The 12,265-nt window shown below is 46.3% G+C and overlaps 1 protein-coding gene across 14 annotated transcripts in view; it reads right to left on the reverse strand.

Moving 5' to 3' along the window:
• Positions 1-321: 321 nt before the first annotated feature.
• The window catches only part of ZNF438 (zinc finger protein 438), a 190,704-nt gene continuing 178,760 nt past the window's right edge, over positions 322-12,265 (reverse strand). For 13 of the 14 annotated variants that reach the window (XM_044928060.2, XM_006067784.4, XM_025264287.3 and 10 more), the window contains 2 exons: positions 2,566-4,354; positions 322-1,204 (listed from right to left, as the gene is read on the reverse strand). In XM_044928060.2, coding sequence (XP_044783995.1) covers positions 586-1,204; positions 2,566-4,354 — 2,408 coding nt within the window. In that variant the 3' untranslated portion in view covers positions 322-585. Of the gene's footprint in view, positions 1,205-2,565; positions 4,355-11,287; positions 11,394-12,265 lie in introns of all 14 variants that reach the window. The other variant, XM_025264295.3, reaches the window with a different exon arrangement.

Genomic DNA, 12,265 nt, shown 5'->3' on the forward strand with positions numbered 1-12,265 from the left:
ACTGGCATCTCATCTTCAGGGGAATGTGCTTTTAAGAAAACAGAATTTTAAAAAGTCAAAGTCCTGAAAACATGGATTTTCAATTATGATAGATGAGAACCTTATTAATTATGCTGCTCCATGGCATATTCAAATAAACCAGAGAATTTGATACAGATCAACAGTATGTCAGGGTTGAGACTGAAATGTTTTTCCCACTGGAAATTTATCACATTAATCTACTTAAACAGAAAATATGTGAATGAACACAGGACACACACACACACATAAACACATATTTTTGCTAAAAACTGTATCTGAAGGACAGCCTAATAGACCTCATTTCAGTCTGCAAATTTATCTTTTTATTGAATCTGAAATAAAAGTCAGAGGACATAGGATTTTCAAATAAAACTGTATATGTTAGAAAAATATGCATCAAGAGCATATGTACATACATATTCTATAATAAAATAAGACTATGTACAAAAATCACTTCTGCTACTTAATGCTGATCGTAACTTGTTGGATTTTGGTGTTTAAGCATCTCCAAGAAACAGAGGCAGCTGAGAGCGCACACCTCTTCCTAACCCCTGACCCCGTGTTTCATTTTCCGGTTTTGCTGGAAAGTTGGACAACTCCCTGGCTGGAGAGCGTGCTGAAAATTGTCCACAGTTTGGGGGGGTCCTCACACTTGTGCTGCTGCTCCCAGTGTAGAAGTAGCTCTTCTTTGCTTCCTAGTGTCTGCGCACAAAGGACACAGTTAAAGCCAGACTGGGGCAGGGGGAGGGCAGCCTGGGGGCCAGGACACCGGGGGCCCTGGGGATCGTCCCCGGGCTCACTGGGTCCTGGCTGGGCTTGTTCCTGTTTCGTGAGGGTTTCCACGTTGTTCTGATGATGGAGGTACAGTTGTCTTTTCAGTCTGGGGACTGCACAGAGCTCCCCGGCTGAGGGATGATGCCTGAGCAGCTTCCTTCTCTCAGGACGTTTCCAGAAAGGAGCAGCCTGTTTAGTCAGTTCTCCGTGAGCTGGTCTGCTTCCGGGGGAGGGTGAGCTCTCCTCTGGCAACTGGCCTTGGATTTCCTCACCATGAACAGAGAGCAGGTGGAACTTGATTTCAGCCAGAGACTGAGCAGTGATCTGACAGCGACCACATCTGATCTGGAACCTGGCCTCGTCATTCTGGTTCATTAGGAGGTCTTCTTCCAGGCTGGACTTGGTCTCCCTGGAAACGGGGGAGAGAATGTGTCAGACCTCACTGAAAAACTTCTCCTAACAGCTCCTGGCCTTCTGGGCTCTAAGACATATACACCATGCACCAAAGAGGAGGTTGAAGGCAGGGAGAGTAGAGACCGTGTGGGAGACAGAGGCCACGGAGAAGGTCAATGTCAGGCCTGTGTGGTGGGGCCTCACACCTCCCAGGCTGGCAGGGCCACTTCACAAAGAGGGTCCCCCTTTATGCATCTCCTCCAAGAGCTAACTGTTCTTTGGTTACCATGGCAACAGGTGTGCCCACCAGGAGAACAGGAGGTACCAAGTGTTGCAGGAACCCACTGGGTCCAGCTGAGATGACTGTCCCCACCCATCAGGGGGCCCTTCCTAACCCCAAGCACCCAATGCACTTTGCACAGTTTACCTAAAAATCAAACAGACTCCATTAACCACTCAGAAGTGAGGTTTCTTTGGGGGAGGTGGCTATGTACCTTAGGAAAAGGCACAGGTATCTAAAAGGGAATGGAAATGCATAAAGAGACACAGAGAAACTCCAGAAAAGCCGGGAAGAAACAGGACTGGTGTAGCTTATTTTTAGTGACTATGAGAGACTGAGCTGAAAGTGAACAGAAAGCATTGAGAACCATCAGAACAACTGGTGATGATGAGGGACCGAGGTTCTAAAGTGCTGGGAGACGTTTGATTTGCATGGTACTGATGTGCATGCATCTTACAGAAGTCCCCTCCATCACTCAGAGCAAAAGGGACAGACTGAGGGTGCGTCCTTGATTTACTCAGGACTCTCTGACCCACCTGACAGGCTTTCAAATGATTCAGCTGCCTTGTTTACAATGCTGGAAAAAAGCACCGCACAGGCAACCATGTAGGAGACAGCTTACCTGGCCTCGGGGGAAACAGACCAAGTGCTGAGGGGCAGGTCTGCCCTGGAAGGGCTGAGTCCCCACCAGCTGGTATGCCAGTTTTGGGGCAAATGATGCTCTTTCAATATACATTCTGTGGGCATAAGTTTGGGGGAAATTACTCGTCAAAAGGACCAACCATGACCATAGATGTTAAGTTACTCTTCCATGTTTCAGATGCAAAATTAATCTCATGCCCGAATGTCTCCAGCATCCCTCAAGCTGGCCCTTGTGCCCTGGCTGACGGAGAATGAAGCTGGTCAAAAATCATGAATGATCAGAGACCAAAGAGAAATGAGGCCATTCCTCACAGAACAGAGGCTAAGTGGTAGCAGTTAACTTCTGAAATCTTAATCTGAGGGCTGTCTTTCCAAACTCACCTTCCGGAATGTGGGATCCGACCCTGATCTGGAATCTTAAAGTTCCTTCTGGCCAGCCCCCCCATCCTACTCACCTGTCCACCAGTCCCTCCACCTCACAAGGGGTCTGCTCTCTGGTCCTCGGCAGGTCCCCTGGCTGCAGCTCACAGGGGGAGGGCTCGGTGCTGATGGCCACACCGTGCACCTCTTTCAGGTGGCCGAAGTACACTCTGACGTGGCCGAACACCTTGGCGCAGAACTCGCAGCACACAAGCTTCCTGGGCCGGGAGTCTCCGTGGTGCAGCCGCACGTGCGCGCTCAGGCTGCCCCGCCGCTTGTACACCTTTCTGCAGAGCCGGCAGCTGTAGGGCCGGCTGTCCGGGGGTGGGCTCGTGTGCTCGCGGAGGTGCTGCTTGGACGGGAAGGGGTAGTCATACACTTGGCACTTGTGCCAAGCCTTCCTGAGGCCGGAAAACCCGTTTCTGAAGGCAGAGTCTGGCTTTGGGGGCTGGCCGTCCTCCTTCCAGTCCAGATGGTTGGGGGCCAGGGAGTGATCGAAAGACATGTGTCCCAGGCTCCCAGGTGGCGGGGGCTGGAGGGTGGCTGGGAGCGAGGCCAGGGCTGGCAGGACCGGGACAGGTTTGGGCATGATGCTCCGGTATTTTTTCACGGCCTCCGGTTTTTGGTCCTTGGATTCTTGGGGATCACTTTTGACTCTTTCTTTGCTGTCTTTACAACTAAGGACACATTTCCACCTTTTCCCCTGAAATGTCAAAAGTTCGTCTGGGCCCTTGCGTTTTCTTCCTCTTCTCTTCGCTGTCTCACCGTTCAGTTTTGTTTTGTGGTTAAGGTCGGGCTTGGTGGCTTGACAGAAGGCACTGTCGCCGGGGCTCTGCCTGGGAGCCGGTGGGACAGGTCCCCTGTCCCCTACCTGTGGGGCCGCACTGAAGCCTTCCGGGATGGAGGGGGTCTGGTCTCCGGCAGTCCTGAGCCCAGGGAAGGGGACATGCGCAGTGTTCACAGCGGCTCCGCTCCTGTAAACCTGCGTGGTCTTCACTCGCGAGTAGGGCAGGATGGGCAGTTTACCTCTGGGGACGGAAGAGGGCACCTGGACGGTGTTTCCAATGACGCCTGGTGACGACAAAATGGCTTTGGTGGCATCAACCGGTTCTTGAGGTTTTTCACTGGCAACAGCAGAAGGTTTCCTGGGGGTTTTCTTGCCTGGAACTTTCGCTCTTCCTGAACTCTTCTGGAGGCCCTGCTCGGCAGAAGGCTCCTCTAGTGTGGCCAGTGCTGGGGTGGCAGGAGGAGTCCAACCTCCGTGGTTGCTGGTCCCTGGAGGCCCGGGGTCTTGGTGGCCACTCCTGTTGGTCAGCGCAGCTGGGGCTTGGTCTGGTGCCAGCTTGGGTGGGTAGGGCTTGTGCGGGGGCTCAGGATGCTCAGGTGGGGGAGGGGCTGCTTGGGTTTGGGCAGATTTGCTGCAGTCCCTCTCGGAGGAGGAACCGAGCCCCGGCTTCTTTCTGACTCCTTTGCCAGGTCTCGGGGGCTGGTACCGGGGGATGGGCAGCTTTAGGTTCTCGGGCAGAGGCATCCGGGGTTTCTGGATCGGCTGAGCTGAGGCCACGTGCGGCAGAGCGATCAGCGAGAAGGTCCCTTCCTGGCCGGCCACCTGCATCAGCGCGTAATTCTGCGGGGGCATCCCCAGGGGCTTGGAGCCGAGGGAAGGGCCTGGATTCGCCTGATCAGAGAGTGAAGGCGCCGGGCCCGGCAGCACTCTGGGTGCCAAGACTTGGGGCGCAATCTTTGGAGCGATGGTTCTAAACTGACTCTTATTCTGCAGGCCTTTCCCGCTGTGAATCGCCCCAGGAGGGATATTTGGTTCGCCTGCAAGGACAACACAACATAAAAAGGCACTCTGGGGTCACTGTCCTGTGCTGAGAGCACAGGTAAGCAACCAACCATCTCCTCTGCCCGGAAGCATCCCTGGACCCAGCCCTGACCCTGGGTGCAGAGCTAGTGTTCCTCAAGATGGAGGTCAGCTCCTGCCCACCTTTCCAGGGACTCATGACTGTTATTCTCCAGGGTTCCACGGCCCTTGTCATAACACTCACCACTTTCCACAGTAATTTATGTTTGTTCATCTCTACTACAGAACACAGAGCATCCTGAAAGCTGGGACTGTCTTTGTATTCTGCAAGTCCATCCTCCCTGTTGACCTCACTCCAATTTATTTTACAGGCCAGTGCTCCCCACCCTGTCCCTGAGCTCTGGGCTACGTCCCCTCTGGCATGTTCTACTGCGGACTCTTATTTCTTTCATATAAATGTCTTGCTTTCCCTATTAAACTTATGCTCTGTGAGCACAAAGCCCATATTGGATCCCACTGTATCTTTGTTAGGAAACAAACGTTTCTTGTACCAAACTCCTTTCTTACTCGGTTTTAGGACAAATTTGACCCACTGGCAGTGCCATCTGTCCTGCACACAGGGATGCATGCCATACTGAATGCTGGCTCTGTGGCCGCTTCCCCGTGTGACTTGTGAATTTCTTCTCACACCTCTCAAACTGTTTATGTGTGCTTTTACAATTAAATCACCAGTATTAAAAAAGTTGATGTGACACCTTACACACATGTTGGAAGAAAAACAAAAAGATACAGAGTGATAAGTAAAGACACAGAGACAACATAAAAAATACATGGATCACACAAAAAGGGCCTTCCAGGACACCGATGGGAACAATTTTAACTGACAGGCTAACACTTCATATTTGAGATTTATTAGGCTGACCCAAAAAGCCATGATTACCGCTCTGAGGGGACAATTATGGAAACATTTCCATGCACTGCTTCTAAGGACTGAATCATTGGTTTTCTCCCCTAAGGCCTCAAGCTCCTGAGTCCTGGCTGCAGAAGAACTCATTTCTGAGTACCTCGTATCAGTCAGCTTGTGTTTTCCAGGTACCCACACTTTTCTAGAGATGGCTGCCACCCATGGTTTTTTTCTGAAACCACTGGGGCCAGATGTGCTTTGGAATTTACACTTTCAAATTTTAAAAAAGTAATAAATGCTTATAGCAGATGTTACATAACACCTCGCAGAGTCTGCATAATACCCCAAATTAAACCTATTACCACTTCTGTAGTGAAATATATGGGCATTCACAAGGTGGGGGCAGGGGGGGAATGATTTTTAAAGTTCTTATTTCAGTTTAGGCTTTGCCTCTGAATGTGTTTTAATATCCAACTTTTGATAACATTTTCTGTTTTCAGAGCCTGTTAAATTTTGGAGTTATAGGAAGAGGATCGAAGAACTATTTGTTTAGGAGCTACCAAGGGAAAGGGCTTCCCAGGTGGCATACTGATAAAGAATCCACCTGCTCAATGCAGGAGACGCAAGAGACTAGGGTTCAAAGATCCCCTGGAGTAGGAAATGGCAACTCACTCTAGTATTTTTTTCTGGAAAATTCCATGGAGAGAGGAACCCGGTGGGATGCAGTCCATGGGGTTGCAAAGAGTTGGATACAACTGCCTGCTACTTCATGCCATGTCATGTCATGTCATGCCATGTGAAAGGTATAAAGATGAAATGATACAGCTTTTCCCTTAGTTTGCTGGCAATCTGATGATTTTAATCACCTTGATTTTAATGTCTACAGTGAGTGAACTAACAATTTTAGCACAAAAATGATTTTTTTCAGCAAATATGTACTGACTGACCAACTTATTCTAGACAGTAATCACTGTTTGATGAAGAAAAAGTATGCTAGAAACATATTTCACATAGTATTATAGCATACATTAGAGGAAGACAGGAAAAGACTTGTGTTAAGGTTGGAAAAATCAGACAAGGATAATTATGTAATCTGTTGTTTTCCTTTTTGGCTTTGTGACCAAGAAGTTCATGGGTAAACTGACTGGTTGATCACCTCACAATAGTCACCTAAACTGATTGGCTATATCTGCTTCATCTTCCTGCATAATTTAGTTCATTTTTAAAGTTCTATTTCCACAGCTTTTAAATTTAAACATCTTTCATGTTAAACCTCCTTTTAACTTTTTAGAAGAAGTACTGAAGTAAGCTGTAAATAAATACATTAAACCAGGATTGAGAGAGTTTACAGAGAGCTTAAAATTATTGACAGCTTTTGGTTGCCAAGTGACAAAGCTTATTAAGTAATTATACTGACAGTCACAATGGTCTTTGCATCTATACAACCTATTGTGGAACAGGGAACACTGGGTGATTTCTATTTAGTTCCTGCTCCTAAGTGATGGAATACACAGTATTTATAGCAAGAAGAGCTGGAAGAAAGGCTATGCTGGCCTTAATTAGTCTCAAGTCCGCCTGAAATACAATATGTGACAATAATGCATTGCAGCACAAGACACCTCACTTGTCTGCTCAAGTCTGTCCAATTGGCTCTTCATCTCAGACTGGAGCCTAAGTCCTTGCAGGGGCCTCAAGGGCCTGGAGCCCTGGGCTCCTGGGAGTGCTCCAACCTAGTTCCTCCCCAGGTTCTCTCCAGGCACAGCAGCCTTGCTGCTGATCCTCACAGGGGCCACACACCTGAATCCCAGAGGGTTTACACCTGCCACTCTCACCACCCTGACTCTAGATCATCCCCAGTAAGGGCTGCAGCATTTCCTTCAAGTTTTGCTCAAATAGCCCCTTCATGGTGAACTCTTAGTAAAGAGAAGAGAAGAGCCTTAGTAAAGAGAAGAGTAAAGAGAAGAGCCTTAGTAAACCTGTAGCCCCATTCTGAACTCCCTGCCCCATTTCCCATTTCCATCTCCTCCAGCACACTCGCTCCATCTCATGGATTACATTATGGTCTGCAGTCCCCATCCCACACCCCCTCCACAAAAGTGAATTCCTTGATGATGGGGAGTTTATTTAACTCTTTAGGGCCTGGAAAAGGGTTACAGATACGCTCAGAAATCTGATAATTACTTGTAAAATTTATAAGTGATACTTGTAATAAAGTGATCAGTAAATGAAAGAAAAACACAATTTAAAAGCAAACTGAAAATTGCCATATTACTTTGAAAATTAAAAAAAGAAATAGAGAATAGATCTCTGGAATACTTTTTTTCAATTTAACTTGCCCACCATCAGAATAAGGATAGCACCATGAATTTTTTAAAAAAGAAAGAAAACAAACAAACAAAAAACCTTTTAAAGTTAAAGGGGAGAGGTGAGGCCAAATGACTAACCATCTGAGGAGGTAATAAGAGAGAATGGTAAATGATGCTATTGGGGTACGAAGAAACAAGCAAGCTCTGAAGAAGAAATTACTTTAAAGAAAACAGACACACAAAGAGGGGGAAAGAAGGGGATTAGAGAGAAAAGAGGAGGAAGCTAGAAGAGGAAAAACTGACCCTCAGAGCAGAGAATGGCTCTGTCAGTGTGACGAGGACCAGAAATAACAAAGAACAAAAGATGCAGCTGAAGCAACAACTGGTGGTCAAGGTCACCTCAAAGTCCCCAAAGACTTCAGCTGGGAAGGGGCTCCCCAGGTTTCATGACGGAGTATAAGAAAGCAATCTTCTGACAGTTAAGGTTCCCAGCAATGAAGCCAGCTATATTTATTGAGCTGCTCCAGAAGGGAAGAAGAGGGCTAATTATGATACATTTAAAGTAGATATGCTTCAATGAATCTTCAGAAGTTCCTATATTACAGTGGAAATAAAATCTCACATGAAGACCAATGACAGTCACAGGAAAAGGAAGCCGATTGTGGTCCCAGAGCAAAGGAAACTTTAGGGTAACTGCAATCCCAGCATGGGAGAATACTGATTGGTGAGCAGCCTGGGACGACAGAGCCTGGGGGGACAGGTAAGGGGCCTGCCACATAGTCAGTTTTCCCCAGGTTCCCTGAAATTCAAAGAGGTAGTTCCTGGGGGTAGAAAAGTGTATCAATTAGCCTCATGATCAATAATCAGAAGAAATCTGTGGGGTGAAAGGATAAGGCCTTACAGGATAAACTGAACTTACTCACACTTGCCTGGATCTGTTGGGAATTCCATACAGATGGAACAGGTGTGGAACAGATCATGAAAGTGATGTTGAGTCCCTTCTCCTAGAATCATTAATGATGAGGTGATAGGGAATGAAATGATGCATTAGAAGAAAATCATAGCAGGAAAAAGAGGGCAAGGCCATAAAAATAGAGGGGAAAACTCCTTAGGAATTACTCAAATGCTCAGCAAGAGGGTACTAATACAATAGCCAACCATGCAACAGAATATTATGCAGCAGTAGAAACAAAGTACTAATACGGGTACAAATACAACAGTCAGCCAATCAGGCAATGGGATACTAAGCAGCAGCAGAAAAGAAGAATGAGTTAGACTGATACATAACACTCTCCAAGATGTGAGATACTATCACTTGGATTTTTTTTTCAAGTAGTGAGAGACACACACAAACTAATTCCCGTGTATACACAGAATATCTCTCAAAGGAAAGCAAAGAAACTAGTCTTGGTGTGGCCTTTGGGGTAGAGGCCCAGTGGTGGGGGTAACTATAGGGTGGGATGAGATGAATGCATATTTTCCACTGAATATTCGCTATGCCTAGCACAGAGAAGGCACCTATAAATATTTGTTGAATGAATGAAAGGCAAATGAAAGTTTCCTTTTTGGATCCGATTTGCAGAAGGAGTATCTCTGGGGATGCTGGTGATGGGTAAGTGTGCGTCTGTTCATAAATGACTATGTCCAGATGACACAGAGAGCATTTCAAGTTTTTCCTTTCCTTGCCTACTTAAGGATAAGAATTGCTAGTGGTAAGAGAAGTAATTGAGTCATCTGACAGGCAGTGCATCACCACCCCTCAAGGTTCAGTCCTGGGAAGCATCAGAGCTCATTATCTCCCAAGGACAACTGAAGTGCTGAGAACCATCTCTCCCAACATTTGGCTCCTTAAAATAAAACAAGGCAGGGGCTTCCCTGGTGGTCCAATGGTTGGGACTTCACCTTCCAATGAAGGGGTGCTGGTCAGGGAGCTAGGATCCCTGACATGCCTCGAGGCCAAAAAACCAAAAACATGAACCAGAAATGATATTGTAAGAAATTCAATGAAGACTTTAAAAGTGATCCACAATAACAACAACAAAATCTTAAAAAACGTAAAACAAAGCAATTTGCAATAAAGGTCAGTTTGCTATAATAACCACAAGTTTTGTTTTTTTTTAAAGTAGTTTGAACAACAAGAGTGTTTAGAGAAGCTGAAAACGCCATGAAGATTTTTAAAACACTGAAATGGTACGATTGTAGCAAGTCTTTCTCAGCTATGCGGCTGCAACAGTGGTTTATCCCACGACACATTTACAAGGCCTCTCTCCCAGATGGTGTGATCTAAAACCCCTCACCTGTCACCTACTAAATCACAGATTTCAGAGAACTGTGCACTAAATGGTAAGTCGAAATTTCCACTGACATTCATCATTTCTGGAAATCCTGCGAAATTACCCATAACACAGTTAAAGAGGCTCACAGGACTCCCAGGTACTAAACATGGACTTTTATTAACTGGAAACATGAAAGGCTCACTCAGTAAAATTAATTTTTCACAATTCTACAATGCAAATGCTTAGTATTACAATTTTATATGTGGGCTGTTTTTAATATGTTAAGTGTATTAAAAATAATTATTTTGAAGAGTGACATTTACAGTCAGTGAAAATTTGATCTAACTGTGGATTAAAGGAAAACGAGGTGGTAGTGAGTCCTTATTATGGTCTAGAATCTGTGCTGGGTCTCTTAAGTGAATCCTTATGCAAACTCTACAAATAAGTATTACTGTCCCCCTTAACAGATTAAGCAAAAAGAGCTTGAGGAAGTTAAGTAACAGCTGAAGTCCATATCCATCTGATTCTAATGTGGACAATGGGCTTCTACTTCTTCATCCTCCCCTCAAGAAGGGGAAAACTTTTAGGCTTCCTTGGTGGCTCAGTGGTGAAGAATCTGTCTGCCAATGCAGGATGGTCTCTTGATTCCTTATCCAGGAAGATCCCAAATCCCAACTAAGCCTGTGGGCCACAACTACTGAACGGGTGTTCTAGAGCCTAAGAGCCAAAACTACAGAAGTCCATGCCCTAAGGGTCATGCTCTGCAACAAGAGACACCACTGTAATGAGAAGCTCGCACATCACAACTAGAGAGTAGCCCTTGCTTGCCACAACCAGAAAAAAGCCTGTGCAGCAATGAATACCCAGCACAGCCAGAAATAATAAATAAATAAATAAAGTTAGTTAATAAAATTAATTAATTGAAAAGGGGAAAACTATTTACAAAATTGCCCTTAACTCCAAAATATATGATATTTTATATTATATTATAACTTATATATTACATTAAAATATAGTATTATCTCTAAATTTTAAGGAGAGGGGGAAAAAATTTGAGAGTAGAAATGGCTTGTTGTATCCCCAAACTTCAATGACCATTAAAAGATTCTTTCCAACAGCCCACTAATTAGAGAACTGATGAAAAACTAAGAGGCACTTGAAGCAGATATTCAAAGTTGAGTTTACCAATTACTAACCATAGGATTCTGATGAATCCAATAAGGCAGCCAGCTATTTGTCTGGAGAAAAGACCAAGTGGGTCCTGCGTGCATCTCCTCCATCAGGTCTAACTGATGGGTGTGGCTGCACGTGAGAGGCAGCAGAGGGAAGATGCAGGTCCAGTGGTCCATGAGCCCACAGCCAAGCTAGCCTCATCAGGCTGCTTCACAACATGCCCCCGTACAGACAGTGTTAAGAGACAAGCACATGATGCAGGCGGTTCTCCAACAGCTGCAAATAACTCACTTCCTGATTTCCACCCGCAGAACCAAGGCGCAGGGTGCTGCTTCTGAACAAAGTTGCTCCCACTCGACCCTTGGCTGGTTTGGACATGGTTCCACCATCACTCCATCTAGGGAGACACCGAGGTCCATGGCTAAGTCCAGAGCAGAGAACAGGTAGAGAAAGAGGGTCCCTGCTTTTGACACAGGGCTCCCTGGCTCTAGGCCCAGAACAAGAGTGCTGCCAAGCACTCTTGGCCACAAAAGAGCCCAAACTTTTAGGGCTTGTTTAGGTTTTAATTGTATTAAACTGAGAAACTCTATTTTCAGTTTTATTGCTTGGCATCCCTGTTCTCCCTCTCACTTGGCTTTCCAATAATAAGTTCCAGTTGGGGTTCAAACTGTTTCCCAGGATGGTCTCTGGTTAAAACCAGTATGGTGAAACCCTGGAGAAGTCCGAGATGAAAGAAAGGCCTCCGAACATGGGGGGAGCTCAATTTAATTTTGTTGAAAAACCCATAAACACGTGGAGCCATCGCCCACTGGCTCCCCCAGGCACCTCCAGGCTCTGCGGCACCGTCCACAGGGCTGTGTTGAGTGCTGGCGGGAGAGACAGTGCTGTAAAGCATGCTGGCAGCATAGGCACAGTGTTCTTTGTTTCTGAGGACTCAGGATGCCAAGACCACTCTAGTCTACACATCCACAGCACTCAGACTTCACAGAATCACTCTACTAGGACCCCTAGTTCAGGAAACCCGACACCGTATGAGAAAGCAAGACAGTCCCACCTGGTGATCTTGTTTCCTGAGTCCATCCTCCTCGGCACACTTGCCCTTGCTGAACTGAGGTCCCAGCCAGCTCCCTTCCCTCCCCTCTTGCAGCCACCCCAGGGATGTCCTGGGGCTTTGAGAGCTGTCTTGCTCATCATCGCCTAGCTTAGCAAGGAAGAGAATTCTTTTCTGAGCACAGGAGATCCTTTTCTTTCCTAGCACTATTCAATGCT

The sequence above is a fragment of the Bubalus bubalis genome, chromosome 14 (genome assembly GCF_019923935.1).
Source record: "Bubalus bubalis isolate 160015118507 breed Murrah chromosome 14, NDDB_SH_1, whole genome shotgun sequence".
Lineage (NCBI taxonomy): Eukaryota > Metazoa > Chordata > Mammalia > Artiodactyla > Bovidae > Bubalus > Bubalus bubalis.